Source organism: Thalassophryne amazonica, chromosome 6 (assembly GCF_902500255.1).
Source record: "Thalassophryne amazonica chromosome 6, fThaAma1.1, whole genome shotgun sequence".
Taxonomy (NCBI): Eukaryota; Metazoa; Chordata; class Actinopteri; order Batrachoidiformes; family Batrachoididae; genus Thalassophryne; species Thalassophryne amazonica.
Genome location: NC_047108.1, coordinates 90,916,586 through 90,935,010, shown reverse-complemented (window position 1 = coordinate 90,935,010; position 18,425 = coordinate 90,916,586). Strand labels below are relative to the sequence as shown.

At 39.9% G+C, this 18,425-nt stretch overlaps 1 protein-coding gene across 1 annotated transcript; it reads left to right on the top strand.

The window, feature by feature from the left end:
* Nucleotides 1-1,117: 1,117 nt before the first annotated feature.
* Nucleotides 1,118-11,475, top strand: LOC117512642 (dual specificity protein phosphatase 7-like). Its single transcript, XM_034172791.1, has 3 exons — nucleotides 1,118-1,793; nucleotides 6,108-6,536; nucleotides 10,032-11,475. Exons 1-3 carry the CDS (start codon nucleotides 1,421-1,423, stop codon nucleotides 10,340-10,342), a joined length of 1,113 nt encoding a protein of 370 aa, XP_034028682.1. The 5' UTR covers nucleotides 1,118-1,420; the 3' UTR covers nucleotides 10,343-11,475.
* Nucleotides 11,476-18,425: the final 6,950 nt, after the last annotated feature.

Sequence of the window (18,425 nt, the reverse complement as noted above, 5' to 3'; positions counted from 1 at the left end):
ATCCACGTGATACTGGGGCTTAGTAAATCCCTTTCTAGACTGATTCACTGTGCCCTGATTCACTGTGCCCCGGGTGCATTGGGGCACTCGGGGTCGCCACAGGAAATCCAAGGTGGCTCTGCATGTTGAATTGGCACAGGTTTTACGTCAGATGCCCTTCCTGACGCAACTCCACATTACATGGAGAAATGTGGCAGGGGTGAGATTTGAACCCTGAACCTTCTGCGCTGAAACCAAGTGCATTAACCACTTGGCCACCACCCCTGCTAGTCATGTTATCAAATAGCTGATAGTCTGGAGAAGAGATAACACATATTCATCAGTTGGATGGGGTAGGCTTCTAACTAATAACAGTTTTTGGGCCACCTTTCCTCTGTTGTGAGAAATAAATACAAAGACACTGACATCCACAAAATTTACTTTTGATAGAAAAAACTGACTTCACTTGGCACTTAGTTTTACCCTTAATGTATCCAAAAACAAAACACTAATTTATAAGGGGGATGTCTTTATGCATAAAAATATGGCATAACTTCTGCAAATATATATGTAATTTTGCAAATGTAACTACTGATTCACTGTGCCCGTTTCCCCTAAAGTTCTATCTAATCTAACCTCAGTATCTCCCAAAACCCAAGAGGACATCCTCAAATGTCTTGTTTTGTACACAGCTCAAAGATATTTAGTTTATTTTTCAAAAGGAGTAAAGAAATGAGTAATGAATCCAGAAATTATTTATATTTAAGAAGCAGAAATCAGAGTGATATCATCACGGTGACTTAGTGGTTAGCACTGTTGCCTCACAGCAAGACGGTCATGGGTTCGATTGCGAAGTTTGCATGGGTTTCCTCTGGGTGCTCCGGTTTCCCCCCACATTTAAAGACACGCAGATTAGGTGAATTGGAAACTTTATAATTGTCCAGGTCTCCCTTGCGAAAGATATTTCAATGGGACTAACCTGGCTAAATAAAAAATAAAATATCTTTGCAGAAGTAGGTAGTAACTATAAAGCTATTTGGTCAGCGATATTAAAGAAAGTACTCGCTGATTCTTAACTGTGACTTTAAATCATGAGTAATAAGCTCCTCCCACTTGTGTTGCTTCACTGTCAACTAAAAAAACAACAAAAAAAAGAAAACTCCGTGTATCGAAATGATAAAAGCGGAATGTGACTCTGGTGCGGTGTGGAGTAGTACATGAAGTTGGCAAAGAGATTATTTTGGTGTTGTAAAACAGTGAATTTTAAAGTTGTGAGGAGAAAAGCCTGGAGCTTTTGGAGGAACACTGATGGAATTCGGCGGCAGCGGGAGTTCCGCGCGCCGACGGGGGTAGCGACGCTTCTTCTGGCCGCAGGTGATAAAACGAAAATGTAGTTTTTCATTATGACTTATAATGTAGCGAAGGTGTTATCGGCGCCGATATGTCGAATGTGAAACCGGGTAAAAGCGTGGAATGGCTACAAGTGGAGCTGGAGTCCGGAGGCGCTTCGCTGCTCCTGCTGGACTGCCGTCCGCACGAGCTCTACGAGTCCTCCCACATCGAGAGCGCCGTCAGCCTGGTCATCCCCGGGCTGATGCTCCGCAGGTTCAAGAAGGGCAACATACCCATCCGGACCATCCTCCCCAGCCACGAGGATAAGGAGAAGTTCGTGCGGCGGTGTAAGACGGACACGGTGATCGTGTACGACGAGTGCACGGCGGAGTGGCAGCAGGACGGCAGCGCTCCGTCCTCGGCTCTGGGACTGCTTCTTCAGAAACTCTGGGATGATGGATGTAAAGCTTTTTATCTGGAAGGTAAATAAATCACTTTGTTTTCTGAAATATCCAGTAAATATTCCGCGTGTGCGTCTGTTTGATTTTTATTTTGCGCGCGCGACGTTTCCGAAAGCTAGCATAAACTTTGTGGAAACGCTACTCGCTAATTCGCTCTGAATGACGTTTTTTAAAGTTTCAACAGAGCCGACGCTGTTGATTAACGACTGTGCAGATATATCCATCCTGTCTTGTGAGGTTCTGGAGGTTTATATGCGCCGCAGAAAAAAGTTTTGTGTGCCTGAGAATCTCAATTAAAATTCCAAAATGGCTGCGCAATGTTTTTGCTCCTGCAGGAATAGATTTTCATGAATGGTCTGTCTTAGAGTTAAACAGCTTAAAAATGCGGATTTAAGAACATTCCAAGCAGGTTTTCGCTGTTTATTTACACTCTGGTTGATAAGTATGAACAGTAACAGTTTTTTTTTTTTAAGTTCTAGGCTTCTGTGCCATTGGAAGTAAACTGACGAAATCTAGGCTCAGTTCCCAAGTGCCTTCTGACAAACAATTGTACATCATCTTTTTAAGGAAATCCTCTCTGCCACTCCATCATGAAATTGTGCAACTGTTGTTGAAACAGTCTAAAGTTGCACAATGCAATTTCTCCAATTGTAGCCACAGTATCTTATAATAATGAGTGCACAGACTTTACCCGAGTTCCCTCAGGTGGCTTCTTTGGCCGCTGAAAACATCACTGAACTCAATAGAAATACATGTAATTTGGTCACTTTTCAAAGGGATCCGACTCTTCAATAAAGTGAAAGTAATGTACAGTAGTTAATTTCAGGTCACCTTAGTGTTTAAATCTTGTCGTTCCAGGCAGTGATAGTTATCAGCTGGCTGTTAGAAACAAGCTAGAGACAAAACCAAACTAGCTGATTTCAATAGACAATCAATACAGCCCAAGCCTGTTTTCAGTGGAAAGCTAGTTGCGGAAGTATGGATTTCCGCCTTCGGATTAGCCACTTCGCCGGAAGTGATGTGTACCCGCGCCCTTCCGTATCGGAGTTGTCATGGCTGTCTTGGTGGTTTCCCTGTCTTGTCTCCTTTTTGTGCAGTTACTCAGGTTTTGACAGTTTTGTCGCTCAGTTTCTGGCTAAATTTGATGCGGCGCTGCTCCACTCATTCCGTCATTTTCCTTGCAATGAAAATCCGACGAGCGCACTACACACGACCTCACACAAACGCTGCTTGCCAGCAAATGACGTAATCGACAGGCGTGAAAAAATTCATGCATGCGCACGAAGGTTCAAGGTTGGCTCACGCAAGCAGGCTTGATTCAAATACATCAGGTTTTTGAAAAAAAAAAAAAAAAAGGTCAGATACTTTGCTAACAGACCTCGTATTCAGGCGTTTAATTCTTAATGATTGATGTAAATGAAGTCTACGATGTCTTCAGTGAAAATGTTAATGTAACTGGCTATAAGTACTTAATTTTATTAACAAAGTTGTAGCCTGTTGACTAGACCTGCAATGAATAATTAATTCATCTACTATGGGTTACTGCAGACTTTACCCCAGCACCCTCTGGTGGCCATTTTTGGCTGATGAAAACATCGCTGAACTCAGTACAAATACATGTAATTTGGTCACTTTGCAAAGGGATCAGACTCATCAATAAAGTCAGTTTAATGTAACGTAATGTTCATTTCAGGTCAGCTTGGAGGATAAATCTCATAGATCTAGGCAATGAGAGCTGTCAGTTGACTGTTAGAAGCAAGTTAGAGACAGAACCAAACTAGCTGATTTCAGTAGACAAGAAATATAGCCCAAGTGTGTTTTCATCGAAAGTACCAAATTCTCGCCTTCGGATACTTCGCTGGAAGTGACGTGTACTCGTGCCATCCCATTAAATTCACCATCGCTAATTATTTTCATAATTGGTGAATTGTTTGGAGTCAGTTTTGAAGTCTAAATTTTGTGATTTCATGTTCTTAAATGTGTATATTTATCTGATTTCATTGCTAATTTCTTTACTTATCTTGGACAATAAACAGACTATCTTTAGGTTGTAGACAAAACAAGAAATTTGAGGATGTTTTTATGGGAGACTGACAGTTCTCTCCATATTTTTGAGATTTTATGGTTCAAGCAATTTATTGATTAATCAAGAAAATAATTAACATTTTTTTCATCATGAAAATAATCCAGTGGTGGCCCATTGCTTCATGATGTTAAATTTTTCATCACACATGTAGTTATACTTAAAATAAGCTATTAGTTCAGTTTTTTTTTATTTTATGTCAAAGATCTTTATACTCAATATTTTTGTTACACTTTTTGTCACAAGTATTAGTATATTACATGTTCTAGAGTAGCCAGTGTACAACGGGCCATGACTGAAGTATGATTCTTGTAGGTTCAGCCGTACCACTTTTATTGTTTGCCCTGAGATTGTCACTGAAAAACAGAGCCTGACAAGAAACTGCACTCTCCTTATCTGACATGGCAAAGCTGTCTGTTGGCCAGTCAAAATCAGGAGAATTATAAACTCTGTATTATTATTTCTGTTTGCCAACTTTTTGAGGCCAAGTCTTGTTCGGTGTGGAGAAAATTATGAAATTATCTGGGGCTCAAGCTGTCTGTCTGGCCTTTCAAAATGTGACCCTCTGAGGTTCAGTCGGAGTGAATGAGGCATTATTACGCAAATTTTAGGGTTTCTTTTGTGTGTTTATGCAGAGTAAATACTAATTGCAAAAAAAACAAAAACAAAAAACAAACCTGATGGCAGATTTATTTATATGAGATAACCCTTGTATTTAGTATGTCCAATTACTTAATGGGCTCTGAAAATGGAGGCACTGTGTATAAAAATGGTTGCAAATTCGAAATGGTCTGTGTATTTTTTTATCAAATGCCTTGAATTAAAGCTGAAAGTTTTTGCTTTAACCCCTGTATATCCCACCGATGGGAAATTTCACTTTTTATTTGTGAAATACTGATGAGCCAAAATGAGGCAGGTGGTAGTGGGTTAAGCACATCTTAATTGGCAAATTTACAAAAATCACCACTGCTCAAATATTTATGGATCAAACTGTGCTTAGTGATTAGTTATTTATGCATTTATTTTTGTTTGGTTTTTATTTTTGGATGGAATTGAGAATTTTGTGTGTGTGTTGGGCGGGGGGTGAAAAGTGATAAAAGTGCAAGGATGTGTACACAATTCCTAGAAGCTGAAAACATCACAGTTCTTGCATGGCCATCATACTCACCACACGTCACCCATTGAGCATGTTTAGGATGCTCTGGATCGGTGTATACAACAGCGTATTCCAGTTCCTGCCAATATCCAGCAACCTTGTACAGCCATTCAAGAGCAGTGGACCAACATTTCACAGGCCGCAATCAACAACTTGATCAACTCTGTGTGAAGGAGATGTCTTACACTGTGTGAGGCAAATGGTGGTCACACCAGATCACACGGGTTCACACTGGTTTTCTGACCGGACCCCCCCATAAAGCATAACTGCTCATTTCTCATTTCAGAGTAGCCTTTTATTGTGGCCAGCCTAAGGCACACCTATGCAGTAATCATGCTGTCTAATCAGCATATTGATATGCCACACCTGTGAGGTGGGATGGATTATGTCGGCAAAGGAGAAGTGCCCAACATAGATTTAGACATATTTGTGAACAGTATCTGAGAGAAGCAGATCTTTTGTGTATATAGAAAATGTTTAAGATCTTTGAGTTCAGCTCATAAAAACTGGGAGCAAAATCAAAAGTGCTGCATTTTATATTTTTGTTCAGTGTTGTATGGTTTAGAGACAGTGGCACTAACAAAAAGACAGGAGGCAGAGCTGAAGATGTTGAAATTCTCTTTGGGAGTGACAAGAATGGACAACATTAGGAATGAACATATCAGAGGGACAGCTCAGGTGGGACGGTTTGGAGACAAAGTCAGAGAGGCGAGATTGAGATGGTTTGGACATGTGCAGAGGAGGGACCCAGTGTATATAGGGAGAAGGATGCTGAGGATGGAGCCACCAGGCAGGAGAAGAGGGAGACCAAAGAGGAGGTTCATGGATGTGCTGAGGGAGGACATGCAGGTGGTTGGTGTGACAGAGGAAGATACAGAGGACAGGGTGAGATGGAAACGATTGATCTGCTGTGGCGACCCCTAACGAGAACAGCCGAAAGACAAAGAAGAAGTGTATATATTGATCATATGCAGGAGTTTTGCACAATTGATTTTGGTTTTAAGCAGCATTTAAACAAGACATCCCTTGAAAAGAAAAGAGTCTGATATTTATTTATTTATTTTGTGTGCGTGTGTGTGCTTTAACTTGTGTGCAGGGGGTTTTGTGAAGTTCCACACAGAGTACCCTGAACACTGTGAGACTCTCTTGGACAGCTCCTGTCCCAGCTCGTCTCCCCCACTCTCCATTCTGGGTTTTGGAAATCTCCGCATCAGCTCAGATTGCTCCGATGGGGAATCTGATCGAGAGCCGACCAGCGCCACGGAGTCCGATGAGAGTCCTGTTCCCAGTAATCAGCCTGCTTTCCCTGTCCAGATCCTGCCCTATCTTTACCTGGGCTGTGCCAAAGACTCCACTAACCTCGATGTACTTGGCCAGTACAACATCAAGTACATCCTAAACGTCACACCTAATCTTCCCAACATGTTTGAACATGAAGGCCACTTCAGGTATAAGCAGATCCCCATTTCAGACCACTGGAGTCAGAACCTGTCCCAGTTCTTTCCAGAGGCCATATCATTCATAGGTGAGTGAAATACTAACTGGCCCATTCAATTTCAGACACTCTGTCATTATTATTACATCAGAAACTTTCCACATAGAGCAAATTTAGTGTGTTTAGGTTGTTTAGCTTCTGTAGAATTTGGTGACTCATAAATTCAAGTGGGTCTGGCACTTATGACACTTGCCAAAAAGTATTAATTATCTCTTCCAACTACAATGTAATATTATAGTTGTAAATTTGCCCTTTAGCAGAATTACTCAAAAACAAAAGAACACATTTTTTATGAAATGTAGTTGAAATAGTGGTTCCTTTATATTAAAATTTTAAGTAGTAAATTCAAATGCTCAAACATTGTCAGCGGTTTTTAGGACCTCAGACCACAGCAACGTGTTGGCTCTGATGTGCCAAACTTAACCACATTAGAGGACACATGTCATTACAAACCATGTAACACATACAAACACACTTGAAATTAAGTGTAACTTTGAGTATTTGAGCACTGCAGCATGCGATGTGTTTCTATGGGCCCTCACAGTGGAGTGTGGAGATATTAGATCGAATGAATTCTTTAGGTCAGCTACCTACCTCAAGTAATATTCATACTTGGATATTTTTTTTATGTTAGACTCCATATTGTGTCCTAGAGTTGCCGCCATTTTAAAGGAGAATGACAACAGTTGTAAAAAACAGTTTTTTGCTGTAGTGCCATGAAATCAATTTAGTTTCACTTTTGATGTGCTGGCCGTCACCACCACAGCACCTGGAACCTCCTCTTTTGACTCATGTGGTTACGTGGCCATGAATGGTGACCTAGTTTTCAAAGGGTGTAGAAAGAGGAAGGAAGCGTTCTTTCTACTCAATGAAGTTGTCTTTGTCAGGTCACAATTTAAGACTGGAACCTGTTCGGTGAGGTGTTTTGTTGTCTAGTTGACAGCTATTTGCTCCTGTCAGTAACTAAGATTTAAAGCGGATCAGAGTCACACATCTAGATTACAGAACAGTGTTTGACCATAGAAACCACAAAAGCAGGATAGTACCATCAAATTACAAGTTACTAGAACAATGTGAAAACTGCAGTTTTACAAAAAATGAAACATAAAAAATGGACATATACTCTTGTGCTGAACATCACCTGCTGAACCACAGCATTGATTTGACTTGGTGTTTCACTTTGGTAGATCAATTCAGAGCTGAAGCATGTGTTTTGTGTTCTTATGCTGAATTTGGAAATACGTAGAAATAACAAGCTGTGTTGCTGACCTAACCATGGTTCCATATTGGGATTTGGGTGGCAAATGGAATATTAACAGTTCTGCTTTCAACTACAGCTACACAATTAATGGGTGTATATGTATATATGTGTGTGTGTATATATGTATATGTATATATATATATATATATATATATATATATATATATATATATATATATATATATATATATATATAAAAAAAATACAAATAATGGTAAGGGGTCCAACAGAGAGAAATATTGGATGAAGAAAAGTTATATTGGACGAGCGTCTGTCAGCTAGTTCCTGACCTTTGTATGCCGCGCTCTGATTGACTAGATGTTGGCAGTAAGCTCTAACGCTATTGTTCAGTGGGAACCGATCCTTTTTGGATCCAACATAACTTTCTGACAGCGGGGGTAGATCCAGGATGCTGGATTTGCTGTCAAGCCCTCCCGATGTGTCATGGGCTTAATTTGACAAAACATCAAAAGAAGGGAGGGTGCCCATCTGATGACCTGCAGTAGCCACTGAACTCCTGCCATGTGCTGGTGCCTGAAAAGATGGAAGGAGGGGAGAGAGCGATGCCACTGGCCCACAGATGGTGCAGGGCAGAGTACCTGTAAAGGTGGGCCAGTTGCTATAACCCTATTGTATTTATATATATATATATATATATATATATATATATATATATTTTTTTTTTTTTTTCTACCTCATTTCTTATGTGTTGTACTGTTACAAGTATTATTATCATTGCTTATCCTTGCACACGCTGGTTGATGAACATTTTCCTCTACTTGCACCCACCTTGTGTGTTTTCTTAAGAGCTGACGTAACATGTGAATTTCTCCTCTGTGAGATCAATAATGTTCATCATCTTCTTCTTAATCATCTATTAAATCAATTGACCACTAATTCGATAATTGATTAATTGCTTCAGGATTTTTTGTTTTTTAGTTATTGTTTTCTGCAGTGGTGCGGTCGCTGTATCGGACCATCGTGGTGAAGAGAGAGCTGAGCAGGGGGGCAAAGCTCTCGATTTACCGATCGATCTACGTTCCGACCCTCACATATGGTCATGAGATTTGGCTCATGACCGAAAGAACAAGATTGCGAGTACAAGCGGCCAAGATGAGTTTCCTCCACAGGGTGGCTGGGCGCTCCCTTAGAGATAGGGTGAGGAGCTCAGTCACTTGGGAGGAGTTCGGAGTCGAGCCGTTGCTCCTCCATGTCGAAAGGAGCCAGCTGAGGTGGCTCGGGCAATTTTTCCGGATACCCCTGGACGCTTCGCTGGAGAGGTGTTCCGGGCACGTCCCATCGGGAGGAGGCCCCAGGGAAGACCCAGGACACGCTAGAGGGACTACATCTCTCAGCTGGCTTGGGAATGCCTTGGGGTTCCCCCGGAGGAGCTGGGGGAGGTGTGTGTGGATCAGAAGGTCTGGGCGGCTTTGCTTGAGCTGCTGCCCCCACGACCCGACTCCGGCTAAAGCGGAAGAAAATGGATAGATGGATGTTTATCATCCAAATTCTATTATTTCAGCTTCTTAAATGTGTATACATTCTGTGTTACTATTTTATTTACTCCTTTCTGGCAATAAATTGAATATTGAGACATTTGAAGGAATCATCATGGGCTCTGGAAAGCACTGTTTGCTATTTTTCACCATTTTATAGCCCAAGCAACTAATTAATTGGCCAACTATTTTCTGTATTCATTGATTTGTCGCAGCTCTACTTTCAACAAGTTTGTAATTTATATATTGTTTTGTGGCTGATTGGTTAGGGAATATAAAAGAGCCAGCTGATACTGACCTTAAAAAAATTATGGCTTAGTGAAACCCAACCATGGTAACCTTTGATGTGGTCCAAGATGCACTCATGTGGTATGTTCAGTTCAAATTAGATGAATATCTTGTAAATTTTGAAGTTATCACAGGCACAAGGATCAGTGTTCTGTTCAGTAAAGTGGGTGGTCTTTAGAGGGTCTTTGTGAAACCCCGATTGTGCTCAAATTTGCGGTGGTGCAAGATGCACCTATTTGGGATGTGTTGTTCATATTTGGTGAGAATCTGATACATTTTGTTAAAATTGCTTTGGGCACAATGATCAGTACTCTGTTCAGTAAAATGTGTGGTCTTTAGAGGATCTTGATGAGATTTGACTTTTTTTTTTAATCAAAACTGCGTTTTTGTACATTCTCCTGTCCTTGTGGTTGGCAAGCGATCATATGATTTTCTGCTTGTTTGTGACTGCTGCTGACCATATTTGTGTATCTCTCACAGATGAGGCTCGGTCCAAACAGTGCGGCATCTTGGTCCACTGCCTGGCTGGCATCAGTCGCTCAGTCACAGTCACCGTGGCCTACCTGATGCAGAGACTCAACCTGTCTCTTAACGACGCTTATGACTTTGTCAAGAGGAAGAAGTCAAACATTTCCCCAAACTTCAACTTCATGGGCCAGCTGTTGGACTTTGAAAGGACGCTGGGGTTGCAGAGTCCCTGTGACAATCGTTCCACCAGTGAGGAGAAGTTGTTCTTTACCACCCCAACCAATCACAATGTTTTCCAGCTGGACACACTGGAATCTACATGAGGGCTGATAGGACGGACTTCTTAATACAACAGAGACTGTATGCAAAGGACATGCTCCCTTATGTCCAATCTGCAGTGCCTTAATGTCTAACACAAGGACAAACTTTCTTTCATCTGCACAAGACATTATTAAATGGTCATGTGCAGCCATAACAGTAGGACAATTAACTTTTCTGTTAAGTCCAGGGTTATGCTTTGTTTTTCTTATTCACCAGCTATAAAGTGGATGTCTATAGATTGCTTTTATCAATACAGTTATTGCCTTGATGTTTGATAAGAAGTGTTTGGCCAATGGGAATGTTTCCTGGGGACTAGACTGCAGTGTTTTGATTGTACCTGAGCTGAGAGGAAATAAGCTAGTAGTGATCCAGCTCTGAATTATTGTCCAGTTTGCAGCAGAAGGGAATAACCACAGAATATTTTTCTTTTGCTCAGAACAGCTACAACAGTGTCTTTAATTCTTTAAGTCTTTAAATAGTTAATCTGATGTCAGGCAGTTGTGGCCACCGGCTTCAAACGTTAAAGTAGATTCAGAAAACCTCATAAATATTCTCTTGGTTGTTACTGCATTATTTGCATGTGATTATGATTATTAAAGGACCTTCTTTTGTACTCTGTCGTATCCCTTCCGGTCTTGAACTCGCCTTATTTTGAATACAATGTCAGATCAGGTCAAGGCGTAATTTATTAGCTCAGAATCGGTGTATAAAGGAATGCATGTTGGCTGTGCTTGTGTCTGCTGCACTGTGTGGCGCAGTAGCATTAGGAAACGTGTAATTGGCTGTTCTCTGTTGTCACTCGGAACAAATGGGTCGTTTGGATGTGTGCGGGGGAATGAAAGGAAATTAGTTTGGCTATCGTGTTCATACCTCACAAAGTTGTTTTCAGGGATTTTTATATACCTCATCTGTATCTCATCACAGCCTTTCTGGATGCGTCTAAGGGCTGCTTTGCTTGGCATGCTTGTAAAAAATGTACATAAAACCTGGCCGTTATGGAGACGCCATTTGTAATCGAGGAAAATGTGAAAAGTGGCACTATTTTGTCCCCAGTGTGTAATATATGTAAAAGTAAATGTTGAAGACCTTCTGTAAAAGTTTATACAAGAAATATATTGTATATTTTTTACTTGAACATTGCTTATTTGTCTTTATTTAGGTTTGACTTTAGAGTTAATTTGAAGGCAGTCAGGACTTCAGAAGTCAGAGAAGATTAGTTTTACATTCTAATCGACTGCGAGACATGCGTTGTTGTTTGGTGCATGTCCAGCCCTGGGGTTGGGTGTGGTTAGATGTCTGTTTTCTGGCCCCTCTGATTCTTGGCTTCCTGTCTCTCACAGGCGTTCTGACAAACAGACGAGTGACAGGGTCAACAGCGCAGTGCAGACACGCCCACCAGCCATCACTCAAACAGTGTACAAAAGGAAGAGGAAGATGACAGCATGTGCCCAACCACAAAGATCTTGTTTTATACTTCCAGCTGGTCTGTGCTCTGCAGCGTAGCGTTTTAAAAACATTTATGTTGTTCAATAGGCGTGGAGGTGTATTAGTCTGCTTGCATCGTTTTTTTTTTTGTTTTTTTTTTGAGGAAATAAAACTTCCTTTATTTTCACCTCCATGGTGCCCTTTAAGAGAAAAGGAAGTTCACAGTTCTTTTTTTAATTTCTTTATTTATTTTAGCCTTTTTGTGCTGTGTTTTTACGATTTTCATGAACCAATGTGTGTTTGTGGAGGAACCATTGATTTTTCATAAGTATTTTGCTCAGTTGTTACTGTTTTCTCTGTACAGCAACACAACAGAGTTGAATTTAAACAATCAGCATCAGCCTGTAGTGCGGACTTTCAGCATTTTGTATATTTAAGAATTACAAACATTTTTATAGAGTTCATAATTAGATAACCTAAATATTAGTGCAGCAGCAGTTACTTAATTGATTATTAGTCGGTGATTGAGGGCGTTGAGCTCCAGGGTGTTCTGTCTGCACCAGGACACCAGGTGGTCGATCTACCACCTGTAGGCAAACTTGTCTCCATCAGAGATGAGTCCAATGAGGGTCGTACCATCCGTGAACTTCAGGAGCTTCACATACTGGTGACTGGAGGTGCAGTTGTTGGCATGCAGGAAGAAGAGTAGAGGAGAAAGAACGCAGAACAGCACACAGATTATCTGTGATGGTGTTTGTTTTGCGCCGATATCTGTGTATAAAGACTTGGAAACTTCCAGAATAGGCTGTTGAATAGATGAAAACAATGACTTAAACATTATAAAATAAAAAAAAAGCCTTTTTTAATTTATTTATTTATTTTTTTTTTACTTTTTGGAAGTATTTATACCAAATTTATTGCTTCTATAATCAACTGAGCAATTCTTACACTTGTCTGCTGCATTAATCTAGTCTCGAGTCTCCTTGTCAAGCAAACTCTGGCTAAATGCAGCCTGAACTTTCATGCCTTCTGTTGTTATTAATCCTTCCAAAACTATATCGACTTGGAAATGTTTTTGGATATATCCTCTGACTTGTTTTAAGAAAATTGCCTTTAAAATTTATTATTTGTATAAACAACAATACTTATATTTTGTTTGTCCAATTACTTACAGACTATGAAAATGGAGGGAATGTATGTAAAAATGGCTGACATTTTTGCCAAACCCCTTGAATTATTCAAACTGACAGTTTAGAGTACAAGGCCATCTTGATTGTTTTCTTAGAACTCCAGTGTTGTGTCACTGTTCAAATATTTGTATATATAACTGTCGGCCTCTAGAAGATGTTATCTGAAAAACTACTACAGCTTGGTTTTTACATTTCCATTCAAAACAAGATTCAGGTGTTCGCGGACTGAATAAGAGTAGATGTTAAGATTGCTTGAGGCTATACTTCTTAATCCGAAAATAAGACTAGATGATATTTGAAAAGTTCCTGGAAAACGCGTTCTTAGTATTTACTCAGCTTAATGTTGCTTTCTGCTTCCCCGAGTACCCATTTGAGTTAGGTATTGTTCCTTTTCCATTAGGAAGATTTATTCATGTGTTCTTTTCCAGATGACCCAACAACTCCCCCCCACCCCACCCTAAAAAAGAACCTGAAGCAATGAATTCCCATCCCTGAAGAAATGATTATATGAAGGGAACCCAGCCAAGCCAGGAAAAATAGGTGGGCAAATGTTCTGTGTTTGAGCTATGCAACAGTTTCTGGTCCAACAGCTGTCACGATATGAGATTTAATGCCTTCACAATACTAAAATGGAGACGAAAGGTCTTTAGTTCCAGCTCCAGGCTAGAGATGATTGAATATTGTAGTGAGTTAAAAGTAAAACCTGAAAAAAAAAAATTCACAGCAGTGGCAACATGAGTAGACTTGCTTAGCAACACCTTGCAATTGTGATAATAAAAGGTGTGTAATGGTTTTTCCAGCATTACTGAACCTGGCTGTCCACATACCTGCGGGGGAAAAAGCTGTGATCAGGCCGGAAAGACACCCACGTTAAGGAAGAAACCGTGAGAACACAAACCATTCATTAGTGTTCAAGTAATGAATTTGCTTCGTTGAATGGAACATTCCACCTTTCAAGGAATGGAAAGCATTTTTTCCATTGCGCAAATGGAAAGAACACATGTTTGTCATTTGATATTTTACTTCAAATGAGGCAGAAAAAACATACTAATGTCTGGTTTCCTCAATCCAGTAAAAAAAAAAAAAAATCATGATAGGAACTTCTTCACCTGAAGGTGCTTCAAGGGCCACTACAGATGTTCCTGAGAACACTGAGACATCAGTGGAGGGAAACATAGAGCCAGAATGAACAGTAAATGGAAATAAATCGCAGGGAAAATGCCATCATTGGATTAATTTTCTCTACAGTGGTACAAATAATCAAAGCTACAAGACATAAAATCCACCAATGAAATGACAAGAATGTAGGTGTTTTATAATGAGGATTCATGTTCTGATATATACTGCACATGAAGGTTAAAATCACAAATCTAATGAGTGATAGTTGTTAAAATGTATTAATAGTGAAGATATTTTATTGCTGTCTAGGTACATAGTAAAGTATCTGTGTGTGTGTGGCACTTAATTATTGAGGCATTTCTGTGAGGTTTACTTGCAGCAGCTTTTTTTTTTTTTTTTTTTTTTCGGTACTTTTTTGGCAGCACCTCATCCACACTGGTGGTCTCACCTGAGCTTTAATGAAAGTGTTTTGCGTTCTGTAATTCTAAATCCTTTGCAATGCTCTGGCCTTCACACTTGAATTTACCTTGAGAAGCCACCAGGAAACAGAGTGGGTACTCAGAGAGCACTTTTTTTTGGGGGGGGGAGTACAAAGTCAGTGCACGGCATCTCTGGACTACACGTCACAATTTGGACTCCTATTTAAAGTTTGTGTTGGACTTTAGCAGCAGTGGAACACCAAAATGTAAGTCCCTTTTCTGTTGTTTATAAATTAATAAAATATCAAATGACAAGGATCTATTTTAGCTGTTATATAAAACAAATAATGAATGTTTTTACATTCTTTCAATGGAATGAATATTTCATGAGGTGAAAACTGAAACATACCATTCAACGAGGCGAAGCCTTCCGCTGAACTCATATACATTCATTATTTGCATATTACCACTCTACATATGCTTATTATTTTTTTATTTCTTTTTTTGATACAACAAGCCCCTCGGCTGCTTCCTTGTTTTCACTCAGGGTCGCTACAGCAGATCCAAGATGGATCTGCACATTGAATTGGCACAAGCTCTACACTGGGTGTCCTTCATGACCCAGCTTCACATTACACAAAGAAATGTGACAGGGGTGAGGTTTTGAACCGGAAATCAAGCGCACTCTTGGCCACCACCTCTGCACTACTTTAAAACTACTCAACCTATTTTCTTGAAACTTGGCAGAAAAGTGGAGTACAGGCTAAGGAAGAAGCCATTAACTTTTGGAGTGAGTACAAAAAGGGGGTGGATGCAGGAATTTCTTTCCCCCTTACAGAAATTTAAACCAGGCAACAGACCGACAGCTAATGGTAAAAACAGGACCTGGTGCAGGTAGAAATCAGTATAGATCTTTACCGGTGATGACATAGATTGATCGGTTGAACATTTGATACATTGTTGTCATTTTGCGTGTAATCTGAAGCACCGTCGGGGTGTTACAGTATGTTCTGTGTGGCAGCTAAACGAAGAAAAGCAGATGCATTGCAGTGGGGGCATGGGGAACAGATGTGCATCAGAGTGGACGGGTTTTCGTTTTTATGTCGCTATTTGGATACATGCATGTTGAGTGATGCTGTGATTTAGAGGAAGAGAGGTGGAGCAGCAGTCAGTCAGCTGGCTCACACCTGCTGTGTTAAGAGCATATTTAGCATACTGCATAACCGACAATAACTTCACAGCTGGTTCTGACGCTGATGCACAAATCGCTCGCCCTCACAGATAATGAATAGACTGCAAGCAACGAATCACCCTGTCCACCTGTCTGTCCATCCATGAGCCTTGTCAGCACAACTCCTCCTAAATCATTTGGTGGATTTCACAGAACCTGCATGCAAAGGTGGCACACCATATGAGTGTGTGCAAGAAGGAAAATAAAAAGGGATCATTGGACTTTTTATTTTGTTTGTTTGTTTTTAATCCAGCACATTTGTCAATTACCATATTTTCTGGAGTATAAGTCGCACCAGACTATCAATCACACCTTCGGGATAATCAGCTGTTTAATTTTCTGTTTTTTGTGTCTTGTTGTACTGTATTTTTTTATTACTGGCATTTATTCTTTTATTTTGTTTAGTGCATTGATTCTTGGAAAGTTCTATATAAATAGTCATTACAATTACTATTATTAATAACAAACTTGTGAATTTTCAATATATAAGTTGCAGGGTAAAATAGAAATAAGCGTGACTTATACTCCAGACATTATGGTGAATACACAAGAGATGCAATGATTAATCCATTTCTATGTTATTAAATTAATTGCCAGCTATTCAATTTTAGAATGTCTAAATTCTCTGATTTCAGCTTCGTAAATGTGAATATTTTCTTTTTTTTTTTTTTTTTAACTCCTCTAGGACAGTAAACTGAATATTTGGGTTGCTCTGTGTAAGCCTGATCCTGTCAGATCTCAGAAGCTAAGCAGTGCAGGACCTAGTACTTGGATGGGAGACCTCTTTGGAACACCAGCGGCTGTGTGTGTTTCTCCAGGTAACACTGGAGTTGCGTCAGGAAGGGCATCCGGCATGAAACCTGTGCCAAATATCAGTGTGAATCTGGTTGTATCTGCTGTGGCGACTCCGAACACAAAAAAAACCAGGAGCAGCCGAATGGTCAACCGGACAAAAGAAATTTGAGGAGGTCATCTTCGGCTTTGAGAAACACCAATATTTTTTGTAATTTCATGAGCCAAACAACTAATGGATTAACCCGCTGCTGAGATCATGTCACGCAAGAGCTAATGACATCATTGATTCAGTGGTCTTCACTGAGCCGTGCTGGCTTTTATATTTTAGGGGAGGCCACTTTACAGTGGTTATTTATATTTACGATGGCCCTACCTCACAAGCAGGAAGAGGGTATTAAAAAGGATTATTTGTGTCTTTTAGCGCTCTCTAAACTCCAAAACTATTTCTCCAGTTTTTATCACTATCTCACAGACATTAAGTTGCAATTTGGACTAATTCCTCCTCCAGGATGACCCAGATTAGCATCCAGTCATTAATTTTACACTTGTATGAAATTATTCCTGACCTTGAGAGATTGGGCCATGTTCAGATAGCTATACTGCTCAGATTGACACAAGTTAAAGTATCAATAGATCGAAGCATTGCTTCAATCTGCGAACCACTGCTTGGATTGGTTCACGGTTCAAAGCAAAGCCGCGCTGCAGAAAAGTTGATTACAGGCGCACATGACGTGAAATATATATATATATATAAACATTAAACTGAAGCCAAGAGTAACGAGGCTGTTTGTTTTAAAAATGTAAGGAATAGAAAGTACAGATACTTGTGTGAAAATGTAATAAGTAGAAGTCAGAAGTAGGCAGAAAAATAAGTAAAGGAGTAAAGTATAGATACCTAAAAAGTGTACTTAAGTACAGTAACGAAGTATTTGTACTTCGTTACTTGACACCTCTGATATTAGGCCATGGAAGACTCCATTAAATTTTGGAGTGAATCAGGATCAAGATCCTGATTCTGGACCATTTCTTAAATTTTCACCATTTCGAGGATCATCTCAAATCTGCTTGATGGATCTTGACAAAATTTAAATCACATGTGGCTATTGTACAAAGGAAGACCCTGTTAGTGTTGGATGTTGGGAGTGATCTGAATCAATATGCAGGTTCTGCAGCAGAAACATACATCACAATGCAAAACCAAGATCAGGAAGACTGTTTTGTTTCGGCTTGTGAATGAAATATCAGATGGCAGCATCTTGATCAGTCGGTCCAGTCTGGATCAGTATGCAATTATTGCATTGTGTTATGGAATCTGGATCCATGTAAAGTCGTAGTCACAACATGAATCACATATCTTTTATTTTGAGTCCTCGTCAACCCTTGGCGGATGTCACAAATCTCTGATTGCTCTTGTTTATATGTGTTTTTTCAAGAAAACATGGCAGTTTTCCAAGATTTCCAACTTGGGAATTGAGTCGTCTTGAATGCAGACACAGTGAAATCTCACATCTAACACCACCCTGCAATTTTTTTTTTTTTTTTCCCTTTGGCCAGTTTTCATATTTATTACCAAGGCAGGAGGCAACAATGGCACTTTTGGTATTGATACTCTTTCAAATGAGTATGTAATTTGGCAGTAGTTATTTTATTTTGCGTTGATTAGTATCTGAGTTGTTTTTCTTTGTTGTTTTTTAATTTATTCATTAATTTATTTTCTATACCCGCTGACTCCAATCAAGGGTCATGGGGTTTGGAGCCTATCCCAGCAGTCACAGGGTGAAAGGAGGGGTACACCCTGGCCAGGAAGCCAGTCTACCACAGGGCTACATATACACAGACCAAATGCATTATACACAGACAAACATCTACAGTCAGTGTCTTCCAAAGTTTTAAGAAATTATTTGGG

Excerpts from the sequence above, each read along its gene's own strand:
- LOC117512642 (XM_034172791.1), top strand. The coding sequence starts at position 1,421 with ATGTCGAATGTGAAACCGGGTAAAAGCGTGGAATGGCTACAAGTGGAG. Across the intron at positions 1,794-6,107 it reads TAAAGCTTTTTATCTGGAAG|GGGGTTTTGTGAAGTTCCAC; the intron begins GTAAATAAATCA and ends ACTTGTGTGCAG. Across the intron at positions 6,537-10,031 it reads AGAGGCCATATCATTCATAG|ATGAGGCTCGGTCCAAACAG; the intron begins GTGAGTGAAATA and ends TATCTCTCACAG.